Source organism: Callithrix jacchus, chromosome 22 (genome assembly GCF_049354715.1).
Source record: "Callithrix jacchus isolate 240 chromosome 22, calJac240_pri, whole genome shotgun sequence".
NCBI lineage: Eukaryota > Metazoa > Chordata > Mammalia > Primates > Cebidae > Callithrix > Callithrix jacchus.
The window spans coordinates 44060133-44087576 of NC_133523.1; the positions used below are offsets into that span (position 1 = coordinate 44060133).

The 27444-nt window shown below is 57.9% G+C and overlaps 3 protein-coding genes across 9 annotated transcripts in view; all 3 read left to right on the forward strand.

Annotated features, from left to right (window-relative positions):
• POLD1 (DNA polymerase delta 1, catalytic subunit) overlaps nt 1-6177 on the forward strand; it is a 32976-nt gene extending 26799 nt beyond the window's left edge. For all 7 annotated transcript variants that reach the window (XM_054250554.2, XM_054250553.2, XM_078359516.1 and 4 more), the window contains 10 exons: nt 304-399; nt 626-763; nt 1947-2122; nt 3588-3740; nt 3878-3980; nt 4571-4703; nt 4798-4911; nt 5237-5289; nt 5364-5461; nt 5998-6177. In XM_054250554.2, coding sequence (XP_054106529.1) covers nt 304-399; nt 626-763; nt 1947-2122; nt 3588-3740; nt 3878-3980; nt 4571-4703; nt 4798-4911; nt 5237-5289; nt 5364-5461; nt 5998-6103 — 1170 coding nt within the window. In that variant the 3' untranslated portion in view covers nt 6104-6177. The remainder of the gene's footprint in view (nt 1-303; nt 400-625; nt 764-1946; nt 2123-3587; nt 3741-3877; nt 3981-4570; nt 4704-4797; nt 4912-5236; nt 5290-5363; nt 5462-5997) is intronic.
• Nucleotides 6178-7075: 898 nt separating this feature from the next.
• SPIB (Spi-B transcription factor) lies at nt 7076-17390 on the forward strand. The gene is made up of 6 exons (XM_035285913.3): nt 7076-7122; nt 8164-8191; nt 10249-10321; nt 10598-10812; nt 11691-11841; nt 16447-17390. The coding sequence occupies exons 1-6, from the start codon at nt 7100-7102 to the stop codon at nt 16743-16745; spliced, it is 789 nt and encodes a 262-aa protein (XP_035141804.1). The 5' UTR covers nt 7076-7099; the 3' UTR covers nt 16746-17390.
• Nucleotides 17391-21276: 3886 nt separating this feature from the next.
• Nucleotides 21277-27444, forward strand: part of MYBPC2 (myosin binding protein C2) — a 35035-nt gene continuing 28867 nt past the window's right edge. The window contains exons 1-7 of the mRNA XM_035285914.3: nt 21277-21357; nt 23830-23919; nt 24434-24520; nt 24928-25076; nt 25536-25653; nt 26370-26418; nt 26568-26627. Coding sequence (XP_035141805.3) covers nt 21339-21357; nt 23830-23919; nt 24434-24520; nt 24928-25076; nt 25536-25653; nt 26370-26418; nt 26568-26627 — 572 coding nt within the window. The 5' untranslated portion in view covers nt 21277-21338. The remainder of the gene's footprint in view (nt 21358-23829; nt 23920-24433; nt 24521-24927; nt 25077-25535; nt 25654-26369; nt 26419-26567; nt 26628-27444) is intronic.

Sequence of the window (27444 nt, forward strand, 5' to 3'; positions counted from 1 at the left end):
CGAGCCAGTGGCCTCTTTAGGCGCAGCCTTTCCAGCATGCATTTGATGTACTCAGTTCCTCATGTGTACCCAGAGCTCCCGTGTGGGAACCCGTTTGTTTCCACCTGACCATTGATGAGCAGACTCGTAGTCCCATTTTGCAGATTTGGCAACTGAGGCCCAGGAGGGGCAGAGTGGCTTGTGCATAAGCCCATGCCACTGGGCAATGGCAGAGGCAGGACCCCTCCCCAGCCACCATCCATCGCCCATATTCATGGCAGATGGCCCCCAGGGCTTCACTCGGCCTGATTCTCTCCCTGACAGAGTGTTACGGGGTTCGGACGCCAGATGATTGAGAAAACCAAGCAATTGGTGGAGTCCAAGTACACAGTGGAGAACGGCTACAGCACCAGCGCCAAGGTCGGGGGCTGCCCTGAGATGGGCCCAGGGCAGGTGGCGGGATGGAAGCAGAGCCTGGCCCCCATGTCCCTGTGCCTCCTGGTCACACCCTGCCCGCTCTCCTGTTGTGTCCTTGGGTTCCCGTTAGCATTAGCCACCCGCCACTCCCCCCACCCACTGCAGAAGTTGACAGAATGGACCCTGCTTCTCACACACACACCTACCCCCTAACCCCCTACCCCCACAGGTGGTGTATGGTGACACCGACTCCGTCATGTGCCGATTTGGTGTGTCCTCAGTGGCCGAGGCGATGGCCCTGGGGCGGGAGGCCGCAGACTGGGTGTCTGGTCACTTCCCGTCCCCCATCCGGCTGGAGTTTGAGAAGGTGTGTGGCTCCATCAGGGGCTCTCCATTTAGGGTGCCCTCATCAGGGGACTCGGTGTCCCATCATTCTTCCGGCTCACGTAAGCCACAGTGTGAAGGTATTTTGTTGCCTAGATCCTTCTGAGGGTGGGGCCTTGGTTTCCGAAGCCTCCACAACCTTGGCCTTTGATATGCTGGGTGGCAGCTGTTCTTTGAAAACCCTGTCACAGTGTCCCTGCTTGTGAGGTTTCCTAGTATCTGTCAGATGCGGAGCTGCCCTCCACATGGGAACCCAGATGGGGGTGCATCTTGGATGTGTGCACCGGTGCCCAGGGCCGCAGCCCTTGGGATACGGTACACCCGGTCCCAACAAACCTTGCGCCATGTTTTCTTTTCTTTTTGAGAGGGAGTGCAATGGCCAGATCTCGGCTCACGGCAACCTCCACCTCCCAGGTTCAAGCGATTCTCCTGCCTCAGCCTCCCGAGCAGCTGGGATTACAGGCATGTGCCACCATGCCCAGCTAATTTTGTATGTTTAGTAGAGACGGGGTTTCTCCATGTTGGTCAGGCTGGTCTCAAACTCCCGACCTCAGGTGATCCACCTGCCTTGGCCTCCCAAAGTGCTGGGATTACAGTTTTGAGCCACTGTACCTGGCCCAGACTGGGTCTCGCCCTGTTGTTGCCCAGGCTGAAGTGCAGTGGGGAGTTTACAGCTCACTGCAGCCTTAAACTCCTGGGCTCTGGGAATCCTGCCTTGGCCTCCTGAGCCACCCTCCTGGTCCTTACACTGTACTTTTTCCCTGTGGTTTAATGAGCTCTTGTGCCAGCCCTTGAACTTGGAGCCTGGAAGGCTGGGGAGGTCTCTGCCTCAGGGCTCACCCAGCCTTAGTCTCTCCTCCCCTTCCGGGGATGCCTCATTGTCTCCCCAGTTGGGCTCTCATGTTTTAGGGACTATCTCTGGGTTTATCTCAGTCTGTTTCAGATTGGGGTCCCCGGTGGGGGGGGGCCCTGGCATGGCAAGGGGCCTCAGGAGCCACTTCTAGCCACACTCAGGGTCTCAGGGTCCATCCCACCAGGTTCAGGGCGTGGCTCCCATGTCCTCCTCCTGTATCTGGGACCCTGTCTGCCTTGAGTTTCTGGGAGAGTGTAGGGACTGGGGCTCAGCCCCCGCAGGCTCAGGGGTCTCAGCCACGGCTCCCTCCCAGGTCTACTTCCCGTACCTGCTCATCAGCAAGAAGCGCTATGCAGGCCTGCTCTTTTCCTCTCGGCCCGACGCCCACGACCGCATGGACTGCAAGGGCCTGGAGGCAGTGCGCAGGGACAACTGTCCCCTGGTGGCCAACCTGGTCACCGCCTCGCTGCGCCGCCTGCTTATTGACCGGTATGTTGGACCTCCTCCCTCAGACCCAGGGTTCCAGGGCCCAGCCCCTCCTCCCTCAGACCCAGGGTTCCAGGCCCCAGCCCCTCCTCCCTCAGACCCAGGGTTCCAGGGCCCAGCCCCTCCTCCCTCAGACCCAGGGTTCCAGGCCCCAGCCCCTCCTCCCTCAGACCCAGGGTTCCAGGCCCCAGCCCCTCCTCCCTCAGACCCAGGGTTCCAGGTCCCAGCCCCTCCTCCCTCAGACCCAGGGTTCCAGGCCCCAGCCCCTCCTTCCTCAGACCCAGGGGTCCAGGCCCCAGCCCCTCCTCCCTCAGACCCTCCTCCCTCAGACCCTCCTCCCTCAGACCCAGGGCTCCAGGCCCCAGCCCCTCGTCCCTCAGACCCAGGAGTCCAGACCCCTAGCCCCCTCCTTCCTTAGATGCAAGAATCCAGACCCCCCAGCCCCTCCTCTCACAGGCCCAGGGGTCCAGACCCCATGCCCCCTCCATCCTCAGACCTATGGGTCCAGACCCCCATGCCCCCTCCATCCTCAGACCTAGGGGTCCAGACCCCCATGCCCCCTCCATCCTCAGACCTAGGGGTCCAGACCCCCATGCCCCCTCCATCCTCAGACCTAGGGGTCCAGACCCCCATGCCCCCTCCTCCCTCAGACCTAGGGGTCCAGACCCCCATGCCCCCTCCATCCTCAGACCTAGGGGTCCAGACCCCCATGCCCCCTCCACCCTCAGACCTAGGGGTCCAGACCCCCATGCCCCCTCCACCCTCAGACCTAGGGGTCCAGACCCCCATGCCCCCTCCACCCTCAGACCTAGGGGTCCAGACCCCCATGCCCCCTCCTCCCTCAGACCTAGGGGTCTAGACCCCCATGCCCCCTCCACCCTCAGACCTAGGGGTCCAGACCCCCATGCCCCCTCCTCCCTCAGACCTAGGGGTCCAGACCCCCATGCCCCCTCCTCCCTCTGACCTAGGGGTCCAGACCCCCATGCCGCCTCCTCCCTCTGACCTAGGAGTCCAGACCCCCATGCCCCCTCCTCCCTCTGACCTAGGAGTCCAGACCCCCATGCCCCCTCCTCCCTCTGACCTAGGAGTCCAGACCCCCATGCCCCCTCCTCCCTCTGACCTAGGAGTCCAGACCCCCATGCCCCCTCCATCCTCAGATCTAGGAGTCCAGACCCCCATGCCCCCTCCTCCCTCAGACCTAAGGGTTTAGACCCCCATGCCCCTTCCTCCCCTGGGAACACAGGTGTCAGGCCCAGCTCTTGCTCGGTGGTGAAGCAGTGGAAAGAGTCACCTTGGGCAGCTGTGGGTTCAGGCCCTGCCTCTGCCACTCTGCAGCCTGTGGTAGGAAGAGCCCCTCCCTGCCCTGAGCCTTAGCCCTGAGAGCTCATCCTGGTCCCCAGCCCTGAGCGCCAGCCTGGCACTCGGCGCCTTTTGGTGACATTGGCCCGTGCGGTCCATTCTCCCACAGAGACCCGGAGGGTGCGGTGGCCCACGCGCAGGACGTCATCTCCGACCTGCTGTGCAACCGCATTGACATTTCCCAGCTGGTCATTACCAAGGAGCTGACCCGCGCGGCCTCCGACTACGCCGGCAAGCAGGCCCACGTGGAGCTGGCCGAGAGGTCCTGCCTCGGGGCGGGCGGCCCGGCCAGAAATAGCCCCCTCTTTCCTGCCAGCTGGGCCCACCACTTCCTACCCCCCCCGCCCCCGCCCCCGCCACCCACCTGCCCTCACCCACCCACCGCCCGTCTCCACGCAGGATGAGGAAGCGGGACCCCGGGAGTGCGCCCAGCCTGGGTGACCGCGTCCCCTACGTGATCATCAGCGCTGCCAAGGGCGTGGCCGCCTACATGAAGTCCGAGGTCAGGCCCACCTGGCTGCTTGCTCCGGCCCAGCCCCCTCACTCTCACTTCTGCTTTCAAAGATGGGCGGGCCTGCGGGAAGGGCGGGGCCTCCCGTGCCCTGTGGGGCCCTGAGAACCGCCCCTCTACCACCCCGTGGCAGCCTGGGCGTGGCCTCGGCCCCCTCTGGAGGCCCCCCTCTATTTTGATGCCTCCCTTGCTCCCCTATGGAAGGGGGTTCCCTTGGATTCATAATCCTCCCACTCTACCCCTACCCGCAGTTACCCACATCTTAGCCCATGACCTCTGACCTCCTAACCCCTTCCTCATCCTTGCTTCTCCTTGTGAACTCTGACCCTTCTGTGGTGACCTGAGGGCCCCACAGACTTTGTGGCCCAGAGACTCTTTCATGACCTCTGACCCCATCCCAGACCTAGGATCCCCCATGTCACAGCCCCCTCCTCCCTCAGACCCAGGGGTCTGGGCCCCCAGCCCCCTCCTCCCTTAGATGCAAGAGTCCAGACCCTGTGATCACCCCCAGGCCACTGTCCCGTGTCCACCCTGGCACCCTTCCCGGGCGTGGCCCGGGCGTGACTGCCATGTGGCCGCAGGACCCGCTGTTTGTGCTCGAGCACAGCCTGCCCATTGACACGCAGTACTACCTGGAGCAGCAGCTGGCCAAGCCCCTCCTGCGCATCTTCGAGCCCATCCTGGGCGAGGGCCGTGCTGAGGCCGTGCTGCTGAGTATGGGGGGCGCCAGGAGTGGGGGGCTGGGGATACCCCAGGGGCAGGAGAGGGCACTAGCTCACCACCCGCCTCTCCTGCCTCCTTCTTGCAGGGGGGGACCACACACGCTGCAAAACGGTGCTCACAGGCAAGGTGGGCGGCCTCCTGGCCTTTGCCAAACGCCGCAACTGCTGCATCGGCTGCCGCACTGTGCTCAGCCACCAGGGTGAGCAGCCCTGACCACTGACCCTCGGCCTGCCTCTGCCAGCACCCCCGCTCCTAGACACCCACCACACGGGCTGGCACTGCCACCCAGCAGCCCCCGGGCCCCTGGGCAGTGGCTCCTCTCTGCCCACCCCCCACGGAGGGTCCTCAGCCCCCACCCCGGGAGTTCCCCAGGGGAGTTTTCCCGGCACACTCGCCCCGTTGTTCTCCAGCCTCCGGGGAGTTTCAGAAGCTGGGATTGGCAGCGGGCAGGGAAGGGGCAGGGATGAGGTGGCCCAGGCCCTGGCTCAGCCCCAGCACTTGGTGCTGACCCGCCTTCCCTGTAGGAGCTGTGTGTGAGTTCTGCCAGCCCCGAGAGTCCGAGCTGTATCAGAAGGAGGTGAGAGGGCCGGGAGGTGAGGAGCGGGCAGGTGGGGAGGCCGGGGCACCCTGTTCAGCCGCTGCCGTCCCCAGGTGTCCCATCTGAATGCCCTGGAGGAGCGCTTCTCGCGTCTCTGGACACAGTGCCAGCGCTGCCAGGGCAGCCTGCATGAGGACGTCATCTGCACCAGGTTTGCACCAAGGCTGACCCCCGCCTGCCCCGCCCTTCCCAGTTCCCAGGCCTGTGGGTTATGGACACAGCCTTCTACTCCAAGACCTCTCAAGCATCCTCCCTGCCCATCCCCTTCCAGCTGTGAGGTCTCCTGAGCCTCAGTGTCCTTGCCCGCAAAATGGACCCATCCCAGCCCCTCAGAGGGGGTGGGTGCTTAGGGAGGCAGGGCCCGGCATCCACCCAGTGTTGCCTCCTGACACACCCGCCCTTCCTGGCCCCCTCCCCAGGGCGGGGCCGGGCTTTCCCCAGGGAACGGGTAGGCGGGGTGGGTTCCCACGCCAGGTGACAGGTGATATACTGCCAGCCCTGGCCTGCACACTGCCGGGCACCCGCTGTTATCACCTCCCCCATGCCCGCTGAGCAAACAGCCCGCTGCAGGAGGGGGCAGGTGGGCTGGGCAGCAGGCAGGGGCCAAAGTCCTGGGAACAGCCCCCACCCCTCTCCCAGGCTGGGCACTGGGCCTTGGCCCTGACCCTGCTCCCGCCCCGCCTGCAGCCGGGACTGCCCCATATTCTACATGCGCAAGAAGGTGCGGAAGGACCTGGAGGACCAGGAGCAGCTGCTGCGGCGCTTTGGGCCCCCTGGCCCCGAGGCCTGGTGACCTTGCAAGCATCCCACGAGGTGGGGCCGGGGCGGGGCCAGTGAGAATGAATAAAGTTCTGGACTTTTGCTACATGGCACTTTGTGGTCTCTGGGGGCACAAGGCCTGGTTTCATAAGCCCTGGGCCTGGCTGGGACCCTCCTGAGGCCCCACCGCACCTCATCCTCAGAAGCCCCCCCGAGTTCCCACCTGTGTTGCCTGGTTCGTGTGGGCCAAGCCTGCCTCAGTTTCCTCTCTGGCCCTGAATGAACACTGGCACCAGTGCTTCTCTGCCCTGCTTAGGGCCCCCAGGTGTCTGGCCCTGGCCCAGCCCTCCCTGGGGTTGACCCTGGGGACCCTGGTGGCTGCCCCACCTTCCAGGTGCTGACCTGTTTCCTCCAGGCCTTGGGGCAGCCCCAGGCCCCAGGCTTCCATTCCTATGCACGGCCAAGAGGACCCCCCCACCGGGTCACACACCCACGATGTTTCCTTTCCACGTCCTGGCAATGGGCTTCGGGTCTGGGTTTCCCCCCCACGAGACTCCCATCTCTATCCCTGCGGCCTCTGACTGCCCTCAGACACCATCAGTCACCTCACACATCCCCTGGGGGACAGAGCCTTCTTGCCCTCTGCCTCCAGCCTGCCCCTGCTGGAATTCAACTTCTGGGTCTGGATCCTCCCTTTCCTGATTCCCCTCTTCAGCAAACCCCAGCCCTTGACTTTTTCAGGGTGGGACCAAATCCAGCTTCTGTCCCATCTCTACCTCTCAAGGTCAGCCCCCCAACCCCAGCCCACGGGGATCCCCAAATCCAGACAGCCCCTGGCCTGCCCTCCTTGCCACGTGACAAAGGCGTTGTGCAATCCAGCCCCCTCCCCTGACCCCCTCCCTGAGGGGATTTTCGAGGAGGGCCGAGCTTGTGGCCAGCGGGCACCCTCCTCCCCCTGGCAGGGGCTGGGCCAAGATATAAATAGGGGTGGCGGCTGCAGCGGGCTGCACACAGCCCGCCCGGCACCACCATGCTCGCCCTGGAGGCTGCACAGTAAGTGAGGGCCCCCAAACCTGCACTCGGGGTCCCCACCTGTACTGCCCCTCTGTGGGGCCTCACCTGTGGGCAGCAGTCTCTCAGCTCCTCAGGGCAGGTGCATGGGAGAGGAGGGAAGGGGTCTGCCCTTTCTCCTGCCCCTGCGGGTTCTGTTCCCTCTTCATTTTGGACTCTCCATCCCCCCAGTGCCTTTCTTTCCTGGTCCCCAAAGATCTCATGTCCTCGGGACACTTGCTAGTGTGCTCTCACTGGGACTCTCCTCCATCCCCCGGCTCCCTGTTCTTCCTGGTCCCCGAAGATCTCATGTCCTCAGGACACTTGCTAGCGTGCTCTCCTGCAGGTATCCTCCTGGGCTCGCCCTGTCCGTCTGCAACTCCCATCTCCCTGGGTCTCCCCGTGTCTGCTCCCTCTGTATCTGGCATCTCCTGGCTCTCCGAGTTCTGCCTCTTGCTCTCTGTCTCTGCCTGTCTCTGTGTCTCTGTCTCCAGTTTTCTCTGCCTTTTCATTTCCTTCTGCCTCACCCTCACTGCCAGTGCGTCCAGTTGGGGCTCCAGGAATCCTCCCTGCCTCTGTGTGTGAATTTGCACACCTTTCTCCCCATCTAACCTCTCCTCGCGCCTCCTCATCAGTCTCCTCTGGGTTTCCCCCTCTCCACCCAGACATCTCTGCATCCCTCACCTCTGGTCCAAGCTGGACCCATTTAACTGACTTGCCACCAAGGCCCCACTTGGCCCAGGCCCCCTCTCCATCCCACACCTCCTTTCCGGGAACTTTCTCTCCCTCACTTTCCCTGCTTCTCCCCACCAGGATGTCTATGCAAATTCTAGGTAGGAGGGGGACATTTGCCTGCTCCCTACCCCCCCACTTCCTGTCCCAGCAGTGGGTAGTGGGGGAGTCGGGTGAATGTGGTGGGGCTGGTCCCTCACACAGGGCTGCGGTGGTCACAGCTGCTGCCTCCTCCCCATCAGTCCCCAACCACTTTGAGACTCAGGTGGCTGGAGGCAGCCTTGACATGCCACTGTGTCTCCCCCTCTCCAGGCTTGATGGGCCACACTTCAGCTGTCTGGTGAGTTGGGGACCCTGGGGGCCAGGGAGGGGTGGCCCGAGGTGACTTCCCTCGGAGAAGTCAGTTGCTTCCTGCCTCAGTTTCCCCTCCCGCCTCTTCCTGCCACTTTGTTTCTGAACTCCCCCTCGGTATCTCCCGCCACCCCCATCCATATCTCCCGTGTCTCTCTCCCCTCTCAGGCTTGAACCCACTTCCTTGTGATTTCATGTCTCTCTCTGCCCATCTCACATTCAGCAAACGTGTTTATGTGTTCCTTTCCTTCTTTTTTCTTCCGTATTTTTAAATATTTTATTCCGTAATAGTTCAGACATGGAATACTATACCCAACTCTTGAACCCACAACGCAGGCTGAGAAATCACATCTTACTGATGTGGTTGAAAGAAACCCTTGTTTATGCCCCTCCACATTCACACCCCATCCATGTTTTTTTTTTTTTTTTAATTGAAGTGTAACTTACAAGTCAGTAATGTGACAAATCTTGTGGACACATCAGTGAGTTTTTGCACTATATATATATATATATATATATATATATACCTTGTAGCCACATGGCAGATCAAGGTACAGAATGTTTCCATCGCTCTTGAACATTCCTTCCTGTCTCTTCTCAGTCAATACGTTTCTCTGATATTTCCACACCAATTTGTAATTTGCCTTTTTTTTTTTTTGAGACGGAGTCTCACTCTGTCGCCCAGGCTGGAATGCAGTGGCATGGTCTTGTCTCATTGCAACCTCCGTCTCCCAGGTTCAAGCAATTCTGCCTCAGCCTCCCAAGTAGCTGGGATTACAGGTGTGCAACACCACGCCCAGTTAATTTTTGTGTTGTTAGTAGAGACAGTGTTTCACCATGTTAGCCAGGCTGGTTTCAAACTCCTGACCTCAAGTGATCCACCTGCCTCAGCTTCCCGAAGTGCAAAGATTACAGGTGTGAGCCACCGTGTCCGGCTGCCTGGTTTTGAACTTCATATAAAGTGAGTCGTGCAGCATGTCGCTTTTGGGGCCTGGCTTCTCTCACTCCACATGAAGTGTGTGTCAGGTGTTTGTCCTTTTTCTTTGCTGTATAGTACTCCATGATTAGCCCATACCACGGTTTGTTTATCCCTTCACCTGTGGATGACACCGGAGCTGTTTCCAGTTGGAGACTCGGAATAAAGCTGCTGGGATGATTCTGAAACAAGGCTATTTGGTGCACATGCATTTTCAATTCTCTTGATTAAATGCAGAGGCGTGAGACCACCAGGGCCTAGGCATGACGTGGGTCTAGCTTTAGCTTTTCCTAGACGTGAGTTCTTGAAGCAGCAACACATGATTCGTCGGGCGAATCAACATATGGAGGTTTGTTTATTTATTTGAGACGGAGTCTTGCTCTGTCACCCAGGCTGGAGTGCATTGGCATGATAGCTCACTACAACCTCCACCTCCCAGGTTCAAGCGATTCTCCTGCCTTGGTCTCCCAAGTAATTGGGATTACAGGCACCTGCCACCAGACGCAGCTAATTTTTTGTTTTTAGTAGAGACGGGGGTTTCACCATGTTGAGCAGGCTGGCCTCCAACTCCTGACCTCGGGTGATCGGCCTGCCTCGGCCTCCCAAAGTGTTGGGATGACAGGCGTGAGCCACATGCGCCTGGCCTGGAGGTTTGTTTTAAAAGCACTGAACCTCTGCCTCTGTGAAGTGAAAAACTTCCATTTCCCCTTGCCCTTTGCCTCCGGAGACCCCAGGCAGACAAGGCTGGGAGAGTACTTCTGCCCTTTCTCCAGGTGCTCTGATGTGCAGACTGTGTGCCAGTGAGGGGCTGGGGTGTCTTGGGAGCCCACCGTCTTAGCAGGACCTGGCCTCTATATGTCCCTCTTGGGTTGTGTCTCTACTCTCTGTATCTCTGGCTCTTTGTCCCTGTCTTTGATGCCTAGTCTCTGTGTCTCTCTGTTGGTCTGTCTCTGATCACTCCAGGTTCCCCTCTTCTCTCCCCTGTCTGTGTCTCCCCAAGGGTCCAGGGTGGGGGTGGGGACTCCCCAAGGCATGGGATGACCCCTCTTCCCCCCTGCACCCTGTATTAGTACCCAGACGGCGTCTTCTATGATCTGGACAGCTGCAAGCATTCCAGCTACCCTGACTCAGAGGGGGCCCCCGGTGAGTGACCCCAGCCCAGTGCCCTTCCTGCCTTGAGGCCCATTTCACAGATGGGGGAGCTGAGGCCCAGGGGAGGTCATCGCCTAGCACAACAGGATAAAGGTGGCCCAGGCCTATAGGCATCCTCCCTTTCCTTTCCCACCCATCCACTCCCCTATGCAAATCCCGGGGTCAAAGATTTGCACAGCTTACAATGGCCTCTCTGTGCTGGGGGCTTAGACTGGGAGGCGGCCTCGGTCAGACCTCCCAGCTCCTGACCCAGTGCCCTTCCCCCAGACTCCCTGTGGGACTGGACTGTGGCCCCACCTGTCCCAGCTGCCCCCTATGAAGCCTTCGACCCTGCAGCAGGTTCTTTTAGCCACCCCCAGGCTGCCCAGCTCTGCTATGGACCCTCCACCTACAGCCCTGCAGGCAGCCTTGAACTGGCCCCCAGCCTGGAGGGCCCAGGGCCTGGCCTCCACGCATATCCCATGGAGGACTTCTCCAGCCAGGTGAGTGGTAAGGGGACAGTTAAAATGAAGCCCGAGCCAGGCAGGGTGGTGCACACCTGTGATCCCAGCTACTTGGGAGGCTGAGGTGGGAGGAGGATTGCTTGAGTTCTAGAGGGTGAGGCTGTGGTGAGCTGGGATCACGCCACTGCACTCCAGCCTGGGCAAACAGAGCAAGACCCTGTGTCAAAAAAAAAAAAGAAAAGAAAAGAAGGGCCGGGCACAGTGGCTCACGCCTGTAATCCTAGCACTTTGGGAGGCCAAGGAGGGCAGATCACCTGAGGTCGAGAGTTCGAGACCAGCTTGACCAACATGGAGAAACCCCATCTCTACTAAAAATACAAAATTAGCTGGGTCTGGTGGCGCATGCCTGTAATCCCAGCTACTCGGGAGGCCGAGGCAGGAGAATCGCTTGAATCCCGGGGGGTGGATGGTGTAGTGAGCCGAGATTGTGCCACTGCACTCCAGACGGGGCAAAAAGAGCGAAACTCTGTCTCAAAAAAAAAAAAGAAAACTCAATCTTGGTCTTTGGTTGAGGTTTGCTGGGTGCTAGGCAGTGCACTGAGACTGCACATAGTGTAACCCCTGCAGCTGCCTCCCAGGTTACGTTCCACTTCTGCCCCACTGCACGAGTGAGTCAAGAGAGGTAGTGCAGGAAGCCAGGGACAGGGCGGACTGGCTTTAGCGGTGTTGGGCCTGCTCTAAGGAGGAACCTCAGGTGTCCTCTGGCCACGGCATGGTGCTCCAAACAAAGGTCAAAGTCCAGGCTCTCAGCAAAGATGGAGACCAGAGCCAGGAGGGCCACCTCACGGGCCTGAGAGCGCGGAGTGGAGGGAGAGAAGGGGGCTCTGACCTTCCTCAGTGACGCTGACCTTCCGCAGACCCTGGGTCCCCCGGCATATGCCCCGTACCCCAGCCCTGTGCTGTCAGAGGAGGAAGACTTACTGTTGGACAGCCCAGCCCTGGAGGTCTCGGACAGCGAGTCGGATGAGGCCCTCGTGGCTGGCCCTGAGGGGAAGGGATCCCAGGCAGGTAGGCGGGAGTGGCTGGGGTGGGGGAGAGATGCTGGAGGCGGGGGAGGGGGCTGAAAGCACCGTGGCTTCCTGGGCCCCTACATGTACTCCATCGCTTAGAGCAGCTCCCAGATCCGCACCACCTGCTGGCTGTGTGACTTTGGGTAAGTGCCTCTACCTCTCTGTGCCCAGGTTTCCTCTCTGTACAATAGGGATGGAGGTGATAGTGTCTACCCTCATGAGGTCGCTGGGAGGATGAAAGGAGAAAATATGTGGAGATAGGACAGCAGTGCCAGGCAGAGTGAGTTTCTCAGTGGGTCGGCCCTTCGCCGGCACTCCCAACACCACAGCAACAGAAACAAGCACGCTGTCAACCCCAGCGGCTCGACCCTGCCCTGCCGGAGTGCCCCACATCCTTTATGCTCAACCCCAGGGGAGCTGGGATCAGTCGGTACTTTCTGTGTCTGGGCCTCAGTTTCTCATCTGGAAAATGAGTCTCATTGTCATCATCCCTGTCTCACGGGTTATGATGGAGATTGAGTGAGCTCATCATTGTAAAGCGCCTTGCCCAGCACCTGGCACTACCTGCTCTACAATGGACTGTAAAAATCAACACACAGGTTGGGTGTGGTGGCTCACACCCGTAATCCCAGCACTTTGGGAGGCCGGGGTGGGCGGATCACCTGAGGGCAGGGGTTCGAGACCAGCCTGGCCAAACATGGCAAAATCCCGTCTCTACTAAAAACACAAAAATTAGGCTGGGTGTGGTGGCTCATGCCTGTAATCTCAGCACTTTGGGAGGCCAAGGTGGGCAGATCACAACCTCAAGAGATCGAGACCATCCTGGCCAACATAGCAAAACCCTGTCTCTACTAAAAATATAAAAATTAGGCCAGGCACATTGGCTCATGCTTGTAATCCCAGCACTTTGAGAGGCCAAGGCCGGTGGATCACAAGGTCAGGAGTTCAAGACCAGCCTGGCCAAGATGGTGAAACCCCATCTCTACTAAAAATACAAAAAAATTAGCTGAGCATGGTGGCAGGTGCCTGTAATCCCAGCTACTCAGGAGGCTGAGGCAGGAGAATCGATTGAACCCAGGAGGCAGAGGTTGCAGTGAGCCAAGATCATGCCATTGCACTCCAGCCTGGGCAACAAGAGCAAAACTCCATATCAAAAAAAAAAATAAATTATCGGAGCGTGGTGGTACATGCCTTTAATTCCAGATACTCAGGAGGCTGAGGCGGGAGAATCTCTTGAATCTAGAAGGCAAAGGTTGCAGTGAGCTGAGATCGAGTCACTGCACTCCAGCCTGGCAACAGAGCGAGACTTCATCTCAAAATAAATAAAAAAATAAAACAGTCGGGTGTGGTGGTGCATGCCTGTAGTCCCAGCTACTTCGGAGGCTGAGGCGGGAGAATTGGCTGAACCCAGGATGCAAAGGTTGCAATGAGCTGAGATCACACCACTGCACTCCAGCCCAGGTGACAGAGCAGGACTTGTCTCAAAAAAAAAAAAAAAAAAAAATTTCAGCCTCATAAGTTGGCCATCTCTCCAGCTCCTGGTCTCCCAGCCTCTCAGCCCAAAGTGGATAGGGTTCGGGAGAGGCCAGGGCACCTGACTCCTGGGCTCCTAGGTTTCTTTTTTTTCCTCTCTCTCTTTTTTTTTGAGACAGAGTCTTGCTCTGTCACCCAGGCTGGAGTGCAGTGGTGCGATCTCGGCTCACTGCAACCTCCACCTCCCGGGTTCAAGCAATTCTCCTGCCTCAGCCTCCAAAGTAGCTGGGATCATAGGCACCCATACCACGCCCAGCTAATTTTTGTATTTTTAGTAGAGATGGGGTTTCGCCATGTTGGCCAGGCTGGTCTCGAACTCCTGACCTCAGGTGATCCACCAGTCCTGGGCTCACAAAGTGCTGGGATTACAGACATGAGCTACTGTGCCCGACTACACAGCCTCATTTGTGCCTGAGGAGGCTTTGGCTCAGAGAAGTTAAGTCAGCTGTTTTAACTTAGGATATTTAAGATGGAGAGGACCTCTGCAATGACTAGGAAACACACAAGCTGGAAATACATATTTTATTTATTTGAGACAAGGTCTCCATCTGTCACCCAGACTGAAGTGCATGGCGCAATCTTGGCTCACTACTGCCTTGAACTCCTGGGCTCAATCGATCCTCCTGCCTCAGCCTCATGAGTAGCTGGGACCACAGGCGTGCACCACCACATCTGACTAATTTGTTAAATTTTTGTAGAGGTTAGGTCTCGATACATTGCCCAGGCTGATCTCCAACTCCTGAGCCTACGTGATCCTCCCACCTCAGCCTCCCAAATTGCTGAAGTTACAGTCATGAGCCACCTCACCCAGCCGGAAATAAATATTTTATTGCTTATAGGTCCTGGGGCATACATGGCACGCCTGGAGGCTGCACACACAGGGGGCAGGGAGGGAGAGACAGGGACCAGTGGACTGACGCCTTTATTGGATCCAAGGCATCAGCCAAACAGGTTTCCTGTGGGGGGTTTTAATTGGTGGTTCAGGCCAGGAATGGTGGCTCATGCCTATAATCCCAGCATTTGGGAGGCTGAGGCTGGTGGATCACCTAACATCAGGAGTTCAAGACCAGCCTGGCCAACATGGTGAAACCCCATCTCTACTAAAAATATAAAAATTAGCCAGGCATGGTGGTGGGCACCTATAACCCCTGCTACTCAGGAGGCCTAAGCAGGAGAATCTCATGAATCCAGGAGGTGGAGTTTGCAGTGAGCCAAGATCATGCCACTGCACTCCAGGCTGGGCAACAGAGCAAGACTCCATCTCAAAAACAAACAAACAAACAAATAAAGACCATATTTGGTGGGTTGAAAGCAAGCAGGATCAAGTTCCAGGAGGTCACGCTGTGCCTGAGAGGCAGTCACTGAGGCATCTGCCCAGTCCATGCATGGCCATCAAGTAGGCTGTCCGTGGCTGTCCCACAGGGAGGTGGTCAGCAGGAGGCAGCTGCATAAAGGAGATGTCTGGGTCACCCACACTGAGGAACTGGGGGAGGCAGATCTAGAACTGGAAACCGCCAAGGGGGATGGCCCTGCTTCCAGCATGAGAAAGTCCAATTTTTGTTTTATTTTTTTATTGTTTTGAGATGGAGTTTAACTCTTGGGGCCCAGGTTGCAGCAACCTCCGCCTCCTGGGCTCAAGCAATTCTCCTGCCTCAGCCTCCCAAGTAGCTGGGATTATAGTCATCAGCTACCACACTTAGCTAATTTTTGTATTTTTAGTAGAGACGGGGTTTCATCCTGTTGGCCAGGCTGGTCTCGAACTCCCGACCTCAGGTGATCCGCCCACCTTGGCCTCCTAAAGTGCTGATTAGAGGCGAGAGCCACCGTGCCCAGCCTCCAACTTAATATTTTACATGAATGCTGAGGCAGCCTAAAATTATAAGAATTCAAGCTGGGTGCAGTGGCTCACATCTGCAATCCCAGCATTTTGGAAGGCTGAGGTGGGAGGATCGCTTGAGCCCAAGAATTCAAGACCAGCCTGAGCAACATGGCAAGACCTCATCTCTACAAAAAATAAAACAATTAGCCAGGCATGGTGGTGCATAGTTGTAGTCCCAGCTGTTGGGGAGGCTGGGGCAGGAGGATCACTTAGGCCCAGGAGGTCAAGGTTGCAGTGAACTGTGATTGCTCCACTGCATTCCATCCTGGGTGGCAGAACAAGACCCTGCCTTGAAAAAAAATTAAGATGTCACTATGTCACCATCCCAAGGTCACACTGCTGTGAAACAGCAGAGATGGGATTCTTGTAGCCAGTGCCCTGCTTTGAAAACTCCCAGTTATTGGCCGGGTTCGGTGGCTCACGCCTGTAGTCCCAGCACTTTGGGAGGCCGAGGTGGGTGGATCACCTGAGGCCAGGAGTTTGAGACCAGCCTGGCCAACATGGAGAAATCCCATCTCTACTAAAAATAAGCTGGGAGTGGTGGCGCGTGTCTGTAGTACCAGCTGCTGGGGAGGCTGAGGCAGGAGAATTTCTTGAAACCAGGAGGAGGCAGCTGTAGTGAGCCAAGATCACACCACTGAACTCCAGCCTGGGCGGCAGAACAAGACTCTGTCTCAAAAAAAAAAAGAAAAGAAAAGAAACCTAGGAGCCCAGGAGTCAGGTGCCCTGGCCTCTCCGGGGACCCTGTTCCTCTTTGGGCTGAGAGGCTGGAGACCAGGAGCTGGAGAGATGGCCAGGCCAATGCAAACTGCCTGCAGATTTGTTTGCTTCTCTCTTATAGGCCTTTGAGCAGCCGTCAACCCATTTCACAGATTCTTTCATCCACCGGCTCAACACATACGTAATATTACGTGCTAGCCGCAGGGCGGAAGGCAGGACAGACATAAATCCCGAAAATTAAAGCACAGAACATGGAGGGGGCCTGGGGCTGACAGCTTCGGGTGGGGGGGAGTGACTTGCCCCCCCTCCCCGTGGTGAGGGGTGCAGAGCTGGGTGTCTGTAACAGCCACCTCCCTCACCCCACTTCTCAGATCCAGATGGAGTCTGGGTGGGAGTCGCGGAGGAGGCTGGGTGGGGAAGGCGAGGCCTTAGGGACCCCTCACCTAACGCATGCCCCCGACCCCACCGCAGGCACCCGCAAGAAGCTGCGCCTGTACCAGTTCCTGCTGGGGCTGCTGACGCGCGGGGACATGCGTGAGTGTGTGTGGTGGGTGGAGCCGGGCGCCGGCGTCTTCCAGTTCTCCTCCAAGCACAAGGAGCTCCTGGCGCGCCGCTGGGGCCAGCAGAAGGGGAACCGCAAGCGCATGACCTACCAGAAGCTGGCGCGTGCCCTCCGCAACTACGCCAAGACCGGTGAGATCCGCAAGGTCAAGCGCAAGCTCACCTACCAGTTCGACAGCGCGCTGCTGCCCGCAGCCCGCCGGGCCTGAGCGCACCGAGGCTCCACCTGCCAAGCCGCTGGGGTACCTCGCATCCCAGCCAGGACCCCCTCGGAAGAAAAAGGGCGTCCCCACAGCCTAGGTGATAGGACTTACGCGTCACACGTGTTGGGGTGCGGAGAGCGCTGCCCTGCCACAGTTCCCAAGCCCAGCCCGGGCCGTCGGGGATTCCTCACTTGTGCCTGGGGTCCCTCTGGGATTTATTATGTACGGACTCCCCGGATCCTCATGTTTTGGGTGACAGGACCTATGGACCACTATTACGAGGGGAAGCAGGGTGGCAGTTCTTCTGGAATCCCAGGAGCTTCCCTGGGATTTTCTTGTGATATCTGATAACCCAGCGAGGAGACCTGGGACCTTTTTAAGATCCCTGTGTGTCTGTAAACCCTCAGTCTCATCTGGGGTAGGCGCCCTGCAGGCAGCCCTGAGCCCTGTCCAGGGGTCCCTCTTGTCAGATCTGAGATCTCCTAGTTATGTCTGAGAGAGCCATTATTGTCTCAGATCTCTTTGCCCATCTATGGCTGTGTTGTCACATCTGTCCCCCTCATCTTTGAGATCCCCTAATTCTCTGGAACTATTCTGCTGTCCCTTTTTTATGTGTCTGGAGTTCCCCAATCACATCTAGGGCTCTTCCGAGATCCTTTTGTCATGTCTGAAATCACTCTTGAGCAGTCTGGGGTGGGGGATGGGGGAGTCAGTGAAATGTGTCCGGTCTGGGCCCTGTCATGGACACCCTTGTTATATCTGGGATCCTCCAATCACATCTGACCTCCTAGGATCTCCATCTGATATGCCCTTCAGGGACCCCACCCTTCCTGGTGGCCCTCCTCCCTGTGGCCATGCTGAGGACCTCTTTGGCCATGAGACTGATTTCCGGGTGATCATGGCAGCTCCCCACCTATCTTATTTCTTTTTCTTTTTCTTTTTTGAGATGGAGTCTTGGCTGGAGTGCAGTGGCACAATCTCGGCTCACTGCAACCTCTGCCTCCTGGGTTCAAGTGATTCTCCTGCCTCAGCCCCCAAGTAGCTGGGATTACAGGCGCATGCCACCACGCCTGGCTAATTTTTTTTTGTATTTTTAGTAGAGATGGGGTTTCACCATGTTAGCCAGGATGGTCTCGATCTTCTGACCTCCTGATCTGCCTGCCTTGGCCTCCCAAAGTGCTGGGATTACAGGCGTGAGCCACTGCATCCAGCCCCACCCATGTTATTTCTAACCAGAGGTCTAAAGGTGGTCACCCCCTACCCTGTCCCTGGTGGTGGTCTCTTTAGTTCACTGTAGCATGTGGCACTGGAGGTATGAAGGGTCCATATTCACAGCAGACCATCAGCTAGGCACCGGCTCACACCTGTAATCCCAGCACTTTGGGAGGCCGAGGCAGGGATCGCTTGAACTCAGGAGTTCAAGACCAGCCTGGGCAACATAATGAGACCTTTTCTCTACAAAACAAAAAAAATTAGCTGGGCATGGTGGTGCACACCTGTGGTCTCAGCTGCTCAGGAGGCTGAGGTGGGAGGATCACTTGAGCCCAGGAAGTTGAGGCTGTGGTGAGCTGTAATTGTGCCACTGACCTTGGCCTGAGTGACAGAGCCAGACGCTGTCTTAAAAACAAAAAACAAACAGCAGACCATTCAAAATAGGGAGACTTTGCATAACGCAGATTTCTGCCTTCACTTAAAACTTTGGATGATCTGGAGAGAGTGGGATAGTTTTCCGTGAGGGGAGGGGAGTTGGAACAGGCCAGTAGCCTGTCTTAATGGAGTATTTGTTCTCCAATCTACTCCAGGGCTGCCATCCCTGGCTGTCTTACCCCAGCAGCTTCTCAGGCCTGTTTGTTTTAGAACATGAAGCCTGAATGGGCTGTGGGAGTGCTGGTTGGGACCCCCAGGGAGACAAAGGCTGTCAGCCAAGAGGCCATAGGGTGGGGTGGGGGGAGGAGTGGGGGGGAGTAGGTGAGCCCGGGGTGGGGGTGGGGGAGGAGTGGGGGGGAGTAGGTGGATCTAGGGTGAATGACTCGTTCCTTCCCTCAGTTTGTCCCTTCTGTGAAAAAGGGAGAGAAGGCAGAAGATCTTAAAAAGCCCTCATGGCCCATTGGAGTAGCCGATGCAGGTGGATCACCTGAGGTCGGGAGTTCAAGACCAGCCTGACCAACATGGTGAAACCCCTGTCTCTACCAAAAATACAAAATTAGCCAGGCGTGGTGGCGCATGCCTGTAATCCCAGCTACTTGGGAGGCTGACGCAGGAGAATCGCTTGAACCCGGGAGGCGGAGGTTGCAGTGAGCCGAGATCTCACCCTACACTCTGGTCTGAGCAACAAAAACGAAACTCCTTCTCCAAAAAAAGCCTTTGCAGACCTGTTGAGCCTTTGACACATCACCTGAAATCCACCTCACTCCCGGGAGGAGGAGGAGGGAATACTAGTGACCCAGAGACACCAGACTTCCATGTGGAGGCACACAGTGGCTGGTGGCAGAGCGGAGGCTGGGACCTGCCCTCAAGAGGAATGGGGAGGCAGAGGGAGGAAGGGCGGGCAAAACGTCCTCCCGAGGGCCCCCTGCAACAAAGAAGGTACTTTTCATAAAAGCTATCATTGTCACCCTAAATGTAGAATAAAATAAGACAAATTGAGGTAGACAAACCTCCTGGGACCTTTTGTGAGGGACTGCAATCCTGCCTTTCCACTGGGACTGCAGGCTGTCAGAGAACCGTCACGGGTGATGATGAGAGAGGAGTTCAGAGACAATTACACGCTGGCGCGGTGGGTGGCTCCATAATCCCAACACTAATCCCAACACTTTGTGGGGGGGGCGAGGCAGAAGGATAGCTTGAGTCCAGGAGTTCGAAACCAGCCTGGGCAAGACAGTGAGCACCCCCCAACACCCCCCCCCGCCCACCCGTCTACAAAAAATACAAAATTAGCCGGGCGTGGTGACGTATGCCTGTAGTTCCAGCTACTCTGAACTTCTGAGGTGGGAGGATCACTTGAGCACAGCAAGTCGAGGCTGCAGTGAGCGGTGATCCTGCCACTGCCCTCCAGCCTGGGCGACAGAGCGAGACCCTGTCTCAAAAACAAACAAGAAACCCAAAGAGATCATACAGCAAAACCTGTCTGAAACTTGAATGCCGAGAAATACGAGGCTCGACGTGCAGGCACAGAGTGTTCCGTTTGTTTTATGTCTTTCTCTCTTCCTGCCAACTGAAGTTCTCCACCTCCTCCCCGCTTCCCCTTCCTTCTGGATCTCTGCCCCCTGCACTCCGAAGTGAGCCCTCGGCCTGGCGGCCCGGGGGTGGGGCGGGGGGCGGGGGGAGGGGCTCCAGGTGGCCGCCCCACTCCAGGCCCCAGCCCCTCCCCAGCTTCGCGGGGCTCACCGGAGCGCCGCAGCAGTCTGCCTGGCAATCCGTGACATCACACGGGGCTGACGTCGGATTGGCTGATGCTCCCTGGAGGCGTAGAACTTTCCGGCTCGTAGGGGGTTTTGGAAGAGGAGGGGTGGGAAGATGAGTAGGAAGAAAGAGAGAAGGGGCTTGTTTTTTCTCACACCGGGTCCGCGATACTCGCGCCGCGTTACTAGCCACGTGGTCCCTCGCCTTAACCCTAAGTCCTCAGCACCCTCTCCCTCCTTCGTCCCCGCAACACCTGGTGTCCCCAAGCCCCGCCCTCCCCAGGCCCCGCCCCCTCGGCGCCCGCCGCATCCAGCGCCTCCCCATTCAGAAAGTCGCAGGTCTCCCTGCCGGGAAGGGCGCCAACGTCCGGGCAGCCCTCCAGGGCCTTCCCAGCCTCCCGCCCGCCCCCGCCGGGGACGCCTGCCCGCTACTCGCGTCCGGTGCCCGCTCCGGGAAGAGTCGCGGGGAGCGGTCCCAGGAGGGGCGGCGGCCAGTCCGCGTCCCAGGTGGCCGGGGCCCAGGCCTTCGGGTTTGCCTAGGCCGGGGCGCGAGACTCCGGAGTCCCAGAACCCCGACGCCCTTCCCGGAGGCACAGGGACCTCCTCCCCCCTCCGCCGTCCTGCCTACGCTGGGAAACCGGACCCTCCCTCCCGGCTCCGGTTTCCCGAAAACTCCTGACTTGCAGATGCTAAGAATGGCTTCCTAGACCCTGTTCCTCCCCGCCCTACTTCATGCCAGAGCTCTGGCCCACAGCCCTTGCCCCCTTGAGACTCTCGATCTCTTCCTCTTCCTCCTCCTGGGAGCCCGGCGTCCAGGCGTTCCTTTCTAGAAAACCCAAGAATCTGGGACCCCGGTTGCTTCTGCTCCCAGACTCGGGGATCCAGGCACCCAGCCCCCTCCTCCCTGAGACCCTGGAGTCCTAGTCCCAGCCCCCTCCTCTCTCAGACCCAGGTGTCCGAGCCCCAGCCCTTCCTCCCTGGGGACCTGGCTCTCAGCCATCTCTCTTGGTCCAGCTGTTATTTCTCGCCCTTTAGAACATGCGGGCGGAATGTGGGGCGGCCCCAAGGTCTGATGCCTCCTGGAGCCTTCTGGGAGTCTCAGGACTCCTTAAAAGGCTCCCCCTGGGGGCCCACCTGTCCTCCCTAGGGCTTAGCGGGTTGCAGCTGCAGTCAGAAGAGGTGGAGGAGGTCCTCCGACATGCCTGAGGCAAAACCAGGTGGCTCCAGGACCCCCTCCCTGTGTGGGGATGGATGGGGCTCTTTTCTGAATGGGTATTTGGGATTTGTAAGATTGGGAGGAGGAGGGGTCTTCTCTGTGTGGGATGGGGGTTCCCGTGTGTGTAGGGTGAAGGTCTCGGCTCTGCATGGGGAAGAGGGTCCCCTTCCCTTTGTGACAGGATTTTCCTTCCTTGTATGAAATGGGGGTGGTCTCATATCTGTGTGGGATGAGGGATCCCTTTCACTCTGCAGGTAAGTGATTACTTGTAAGTGATTGGGGGACCCATCTCTGATGGAGATGGGTTTGTAAATTGGATTCCTTTTGCTTGATGAGGATGGGGGTCCTGTGTGTGTAGACTGGGGAGGTGTTTTTTTTTTTTTTTTTTAAGATGGAGTTTTGCTCTGTCGCCCAGGCTGGACTGCAGTAGTGCAATCTCGGCTCACTGCAACCTCCACCTCCCGGGTTCAAGCAATTCTCCTGCCTCAGGTAGCTGGGATTACAGGTGTGCACCACTATGCCTGGCTAATTTTTGTGTTTTTAGTAGAAACTGGGTTTTTCCACGTTGGCCAGGCTGGTCTCGAACTCCTGACCTCAGGTGATCCACACGCCTCGGCCTCCCAAAGTGCTGGATGACAGGTGTGAGCCACCGAGTCTGCCCAGACTGGGGAGCCTTTTCACGTGATTGGGTTCTCCACATTCAGGGATGGCATCCTCCCGGCAGGGTCTGGGCCACTTCTTGGAGCGAAGACTCAGAGGGGGCCAGGTGCAGTGCCTCACACCTGTCATCCCAGCACTTTGGGAGGCTGAGGCAGGAGGACTGCTTGAGAACAGGAGTTCAAGACCAGCCTGGGCCACATGCAGAGACCTTGTCTCTACAGTTAAAAATTAACCAGGTGTGGTGGTGCATGCCTGTAGTCCCAGCTACTTGGGAGGCTGAGACAAGAGGATCGTTTGAGCCTGGGCAGTTGAGGCTGCAGTGAGCTATGATCATGCCACTGCACTCCAGCCTGGGTGACAGAGAGAGACCCTGTTTCAAAAACAACAATAAAAATTTCCTGGTTCAGTGGCTCACATCTGTGTAGTCTTGGCACCTTGGGTGCCCAAGGTTGGTGGATCGCCTGAGCCCGGGAGTTTTAGCCCAGCCTGGCCAACATGGTGAAACCCCGTCTCTACAAAAAACACAAACCTAGCTGGGCTTGTGGGTGTGGGCCTGTAGTTCCAGCTACTCAGGAGTCTGAGGCGGGAGGATCACTTGAGCCCGGGAGGCGGAGGTTGCAGTAAGCCTAGATCTTGCCAATGCACTCTAGCCTAGGAGGCAGAGCGAGACACTGCTTGGGGAAAACAAATGAATAGACTCTGAGGCACCTTCTTTGTAGGATATGGGTGATTGTGGGCATAAAGATGAGTGGTTCTGGCTAGGCACGGTGGCTCACGCCTGTAATCTCAGCATTTTGGGAGGCCGAGGTGGGCGAATCACAAGGTCAGGGGTTCGAGACCAGCCTGACCAACATAGTGAAACCCTGTCTCTACTAAAAATACAAAAATTAGCCTGCGTGGTGGTGCATGCCTGTAATCCCAGCTACTCAAGAGGCTGAGGCAGGAGAATTGCTTTAATCGGGGAGGCGGAGGTTACAGTGAGCTGAGATTGCATCATTGTACTCCAGCCTGGGTGACAGAACAAGACTCCATCTCAAAAAAAAAAAAAAAAAAAAAGGAAAAAAAGATTGATGGTTCCCATCTGCATGGAGTCACAGGAGAATTCTCTGGATTAAGGGTAGGGGAGCCTCATTTTTCTGGGCACTGAGGTTTCCCTGTGTAGGAATTACGGGGCTTTCTTCATATAGGGGATGGGTTCCTTTCTGTGGGGTTTGGGGACCTTTGATTGGGACTGGGGAACACTCTCTATGGAGATGAGGCTTTCTCTCTATGAGGAACTCACCGCAGGAGACACGCATCGCTGGGTGGCCCCCCTCCTGGGATGTGTGGTCCATTGGCATCAGGCCAAGCAGGCTGTGGGATGGGTCCGGCCCCTGCTGTAGCTACAGATCCAGCCAGTAAGGAACAGCGGGCAGGGCAGGGAAGGATGCTGTGGTCAGCACCAGGTGTCCAGTTTCCAGCCCGGAGGGAGAGCTAATTATACCCCTGGACCCAAAAGGTCAGGGCCTGGTGGCCTGGGCGGATGAGGCAGGGCCTTCTGGGGGTAAGGGAAACCCGATCCCACAGACTCTCAGATAAATTTATACCTAGGGTGGGGGCCTGGACTCCTGAGTCTGAGGGAGGAGGGGATGGGGGCCTGGACCTTTAGGTCTGAGGGAGGAGGGACTGGGGTCTGGACTCCTGGGTCTGAGGGAGGAGGGGCTGGGGTCTGGACTCCTGGGTCTGAGGGAGGAGGGGCCGGGCCAGGACTCTTGGGTCAGAGGGAGGAGTGTTCTGACTGCATGCTCAACGGTGAATGTTCCCTACCTTACAGTGGCCAAAAAGGCCCCCAAAGGCAAAGATGCCCCCAAAGAAGCCCCCAAGGAGGTTCCCCCTAAGGAGGCGCCTACAGAGGCCCCCAAAGGTAAGGAGGCATCCCCTGGGCTCAGCTGGCCTGGCCTCTCATCTCCATCCTCCCAATGCACCTCCCCTCGGCCTTCCCCCAACCTCTGTCCTTGAATCTGTCCCCACATAGCCCCAGGGCTGACCCACGCCTCCCATGCTCCCAGCCTTCCCGGGCTCCCTGGCACCGCCACGCATAGCCCAGCACCTTGGCTGGCTTCAGCTCCTGTCAACTGGCTGATTGACCACCAAGTTCTGCCCCAATCTCTAAACCTCTCCCACCCCAAAGGTCCATTGAGTGACCTCCAGATGAGGAAACGGAGGCTCAAAGGGGTGGGGGAGTCTGGCCAAGGTCACACAACCACAAGGGTGACCAGTGGCCTTTCCCAGGCCAGGAAAAGCCATTTCACCCCCATGATGTTTGATTTCTGAGCAGAGCGTCCCTCCCTGTCTCTAAGTCCCTTCCCCAAAGCGGCCCACTGTCCCCTCCCCAGCCCATCTCAGACCTCCTCATCCTAATCCTGTCCCCTGAGCAGAAGCTCCACCTGAGGATCAGTCCCCAACTGCAGAGGAGCCTACTGGAATTTTCCTGAAAAAGCCAGACTCCGTCTCAGTGGAGAATGGTGAGGGGAACCCTGGGGAGGAGGGGCTGGAGGCCTGGACCCCTGGGTCTGAGGGAAGAGGGGCTGGGATCTGGACTCCTGGGTCTGAGGGAGGAGGGCCTGGAATCTGGACTCCTGGGTCTGAGGGAGGAGGGGCTGGGGGCCTGGAGTCCTGGATCTGAGGGAGGAGGGGCTGGGGGCCTGGAGTCCTGGGTCTGAGGGAGGAGGGACTGAAGGCCTGGACTCCTGGGTCTGAGGGAGGAGGATCTGGGGGCCTGGACCTCTGAGTCTGAGGGAGGAGGGAGCTGAGGCCAGGACTCCTGGGTAGGAGGGAGGACGGGGGTCTCTCACCCTCAGTCTCCCTCTGGAGAGCCTTAGGTTCCTGCCTGGGCCTCCTCTCACTCTACCCTGTTCCTCATCCTATGTAGGGCAGGACGTGATGGTTGTGGCCAAGGTGAATGGGAAGGAGCTCCCGGGCAAACCAACCATTAAGTGGTTCAAGGGGAAGTGGCTGGAACTGGGCATCAAGAGTGGCACCCGCTTTTCCTTCAAGGAGTCCCACGACTCTGCCAGCAATGTGAGGACACCCTGGGACCGAGGGCCGGTGGGCGGGACTGGAGGCTGTGCAGGACGTGTTTCTCAGAAGCCCTATTGTCTGAGACGTCCCTGTGGGCCTGGAGCCGGGGGATGGGGAGTGGGCCCTCTGGGGATGGAGGTTGTGCGGGGCTGCTGGAGAGAGATTGTGCAGGGCAGAGGGGAGGGTGCCTGGCGTGGGGCAGGATGTGCCTGGGCTTGGTTATGTGTATTCCCAGCAAGGCCCGAGGGAGCCAGGGACATGGGCCCCAGAAGTCCTGAAGGGTCAGATGTGAGGAGACAGAGCTGGTCACCAGGTGCTGAGCCCCTCTAGGTCTCCATTGCCCCTCCCCCCGTGGGGTGGGGGTGAAGACTTGGAGATAGACTATGAATGGACTCTGGGGAATATGGGGTGGCTCTAGAGGGTGGTCCCGTGCACCCACACCCTCCGTCCTGGACACAGGTGTACACCGTGGAGCTGCGCATCGCGAAGGTGGTACTGGGGGATCGTGGGGATTACCGCCTCGAGGTCAAAGCCAAGGACGCCTGTGACAGCTGTGGCTTCAACATTGATGTGGAGGGTATGCTGGTGCGGGAAAGCAAAGGCTTCTGCGTCTGGGGGTGGAAGCCAGGTGCACCAGCCAGGTGTCTGCAGAGCGCACAGGCATAGGGTTTTGGAGGAGGGAGTGCAGATTCAGGGGTCAGAATATTCAAACTCGGGGAGACTTAGCTTAGCATGGGAGGAGGTCTGGATTTGGGGGTGAACGTATTCAGGGTTTTGGGATGCACATGCAAAGGCTTAGGAGGTGAGTCATGCACATCCCGGGTTTGAGATAGTAGGCGTAAAGGCTTGGGAAGTGAGCGTATCCAGGGTTAGAGAATAAGGGCGTGTGGGTTTAGGGCGAAGGTGTACGGATTAACAGGCCATTACATGGATTCGAGGGCACATATATGGGCCCCTGAGTGTGTCTGGGCTCTGGGGGTCTGCAGCCCAGAATGTGTGAGGGCTTAAATGTGGGGTGCACAGGAAATGAGATTGTCCAGGCCTACGGAGAAAGACATGGTGGTCCAGGTGTGGGGGTGTAGGCTGCTGAGAGAGGGTGGAACGTGGCAGCCAGGGAAACGAGTGTGAGCTCTTCTAGAACTAGAGGATGCCCAGGCCTTAGTGAGGGTGTGCTGGTTCAAAAGATGGAAGAAGGGGGCCTGGAAGAGATTGTTCGGGCCTGGGGACCGGCTCTCAGTCTCAGATCAGCCCTGGCCTCCAACTCATCTTCCCTTCTCCCATCACCCCTTCTAGCACCCCGTCAGGATGCCTCTGGGCAGAGTCTAGAAACCTTCAAGCGTTCGTAAGTGACTCCAGGCCCTTACCAGGGTCCCAAGGATCATGGGAGACTCTCCCTTGGGAGGGAAAAGGGAGGACTTGGGAAGGCAAGGAGTGGGGATCCTGGGGTGAATCTGAGGCGTCAAGACTTATACCCCCTCTCAATGGCCACAGGGGTGAAGGGAAGTCGGATACCGCAGGTGAGCTGGATTTCAGTGGCCTGTTGAAGAAGAGGTGAGCCCCGGACCTGGGACAGAGAGGGGAGCGGGGGCTAAAGGGGAAGAGGTGGTGGGTGAAGCTCCATGGCCCCTTGTTTCCTCCTAAGCCCACTGCTTATCCCTCTACCACCTCCATCTCTTCACTCCCTGCCCACCCAGCATCTAACACACCAACCCACGAGGCTGCCTGTTCATCCACCAATCTACCCATTCACCTAGACCCCTACCCACACCCCACCCAGTCACCATCTGCCACGAGTTCCCCCACCTCCTCGCCCTTAACCCACCATTCTCACACCCACTCTCAGGTCCCTCAGGCTCTAGTTCACCTATGCCTCCACCTACTCACCCTCCCATCCATCCATCCATCCATCCATCCATCCATCCACTTGTCCACCTACCAGTCCATCCGCTCACCCATTCATCCAATCATTTGCCTATTTATCCATCTACTAATTCATTCGCCTACCTGTCCAGCTGCTAATCTGTCTACCCACACATCCATCCATTAACCACCATCTTCCCGCCTGTTTACCTGCCTGTTTACAGTCAGCCTGGCTACGTAGGTAGGTGGATGAGTAACGGGTGAGTGGGATGTTAGATTTCATTGGGAGATGCAGGTGCAGATGGATAGACAGGTGGGAAGGTGGGTGGATGGTACGGATGAATGGGTGATGGAGAGGTGGGAAGATGGGTGCCTCAATAGGCAGGGAAGTGGATGGATGGAGAGGGTGGGTGGAGGATGAATGGATGGGTTTGTGAATAGGCAACTGATTTCACCAGTGAACAGGTGAGCAGTTGACACACCCATCCACACAGGTAGCCCCCTGTTA

Excerpts from the sequence above, each read along its gene's own strand:
- SPIB (XM_035285913.3), top strand. The coding sequence starts at position 7,100 with ATGCTCGCCCTGGAGGCTGCACA. Across the intron at positions 10,322-10,597 it reads TGACTCAGAGGGGGCCCCCG|ACTCCCTGTGGGACTGGACT; the intron begins GTGAGTGACCCC and ends CCCTTCCCCCAG. Across the intron at positions 11,842-16,446 it reads GGGGAAGGGATCCCAGGCAG|GCACCCGCAAGAAGCTGCGC; the intron begins GTAGGCGGGAGT and ends ACCCCACCGCAG.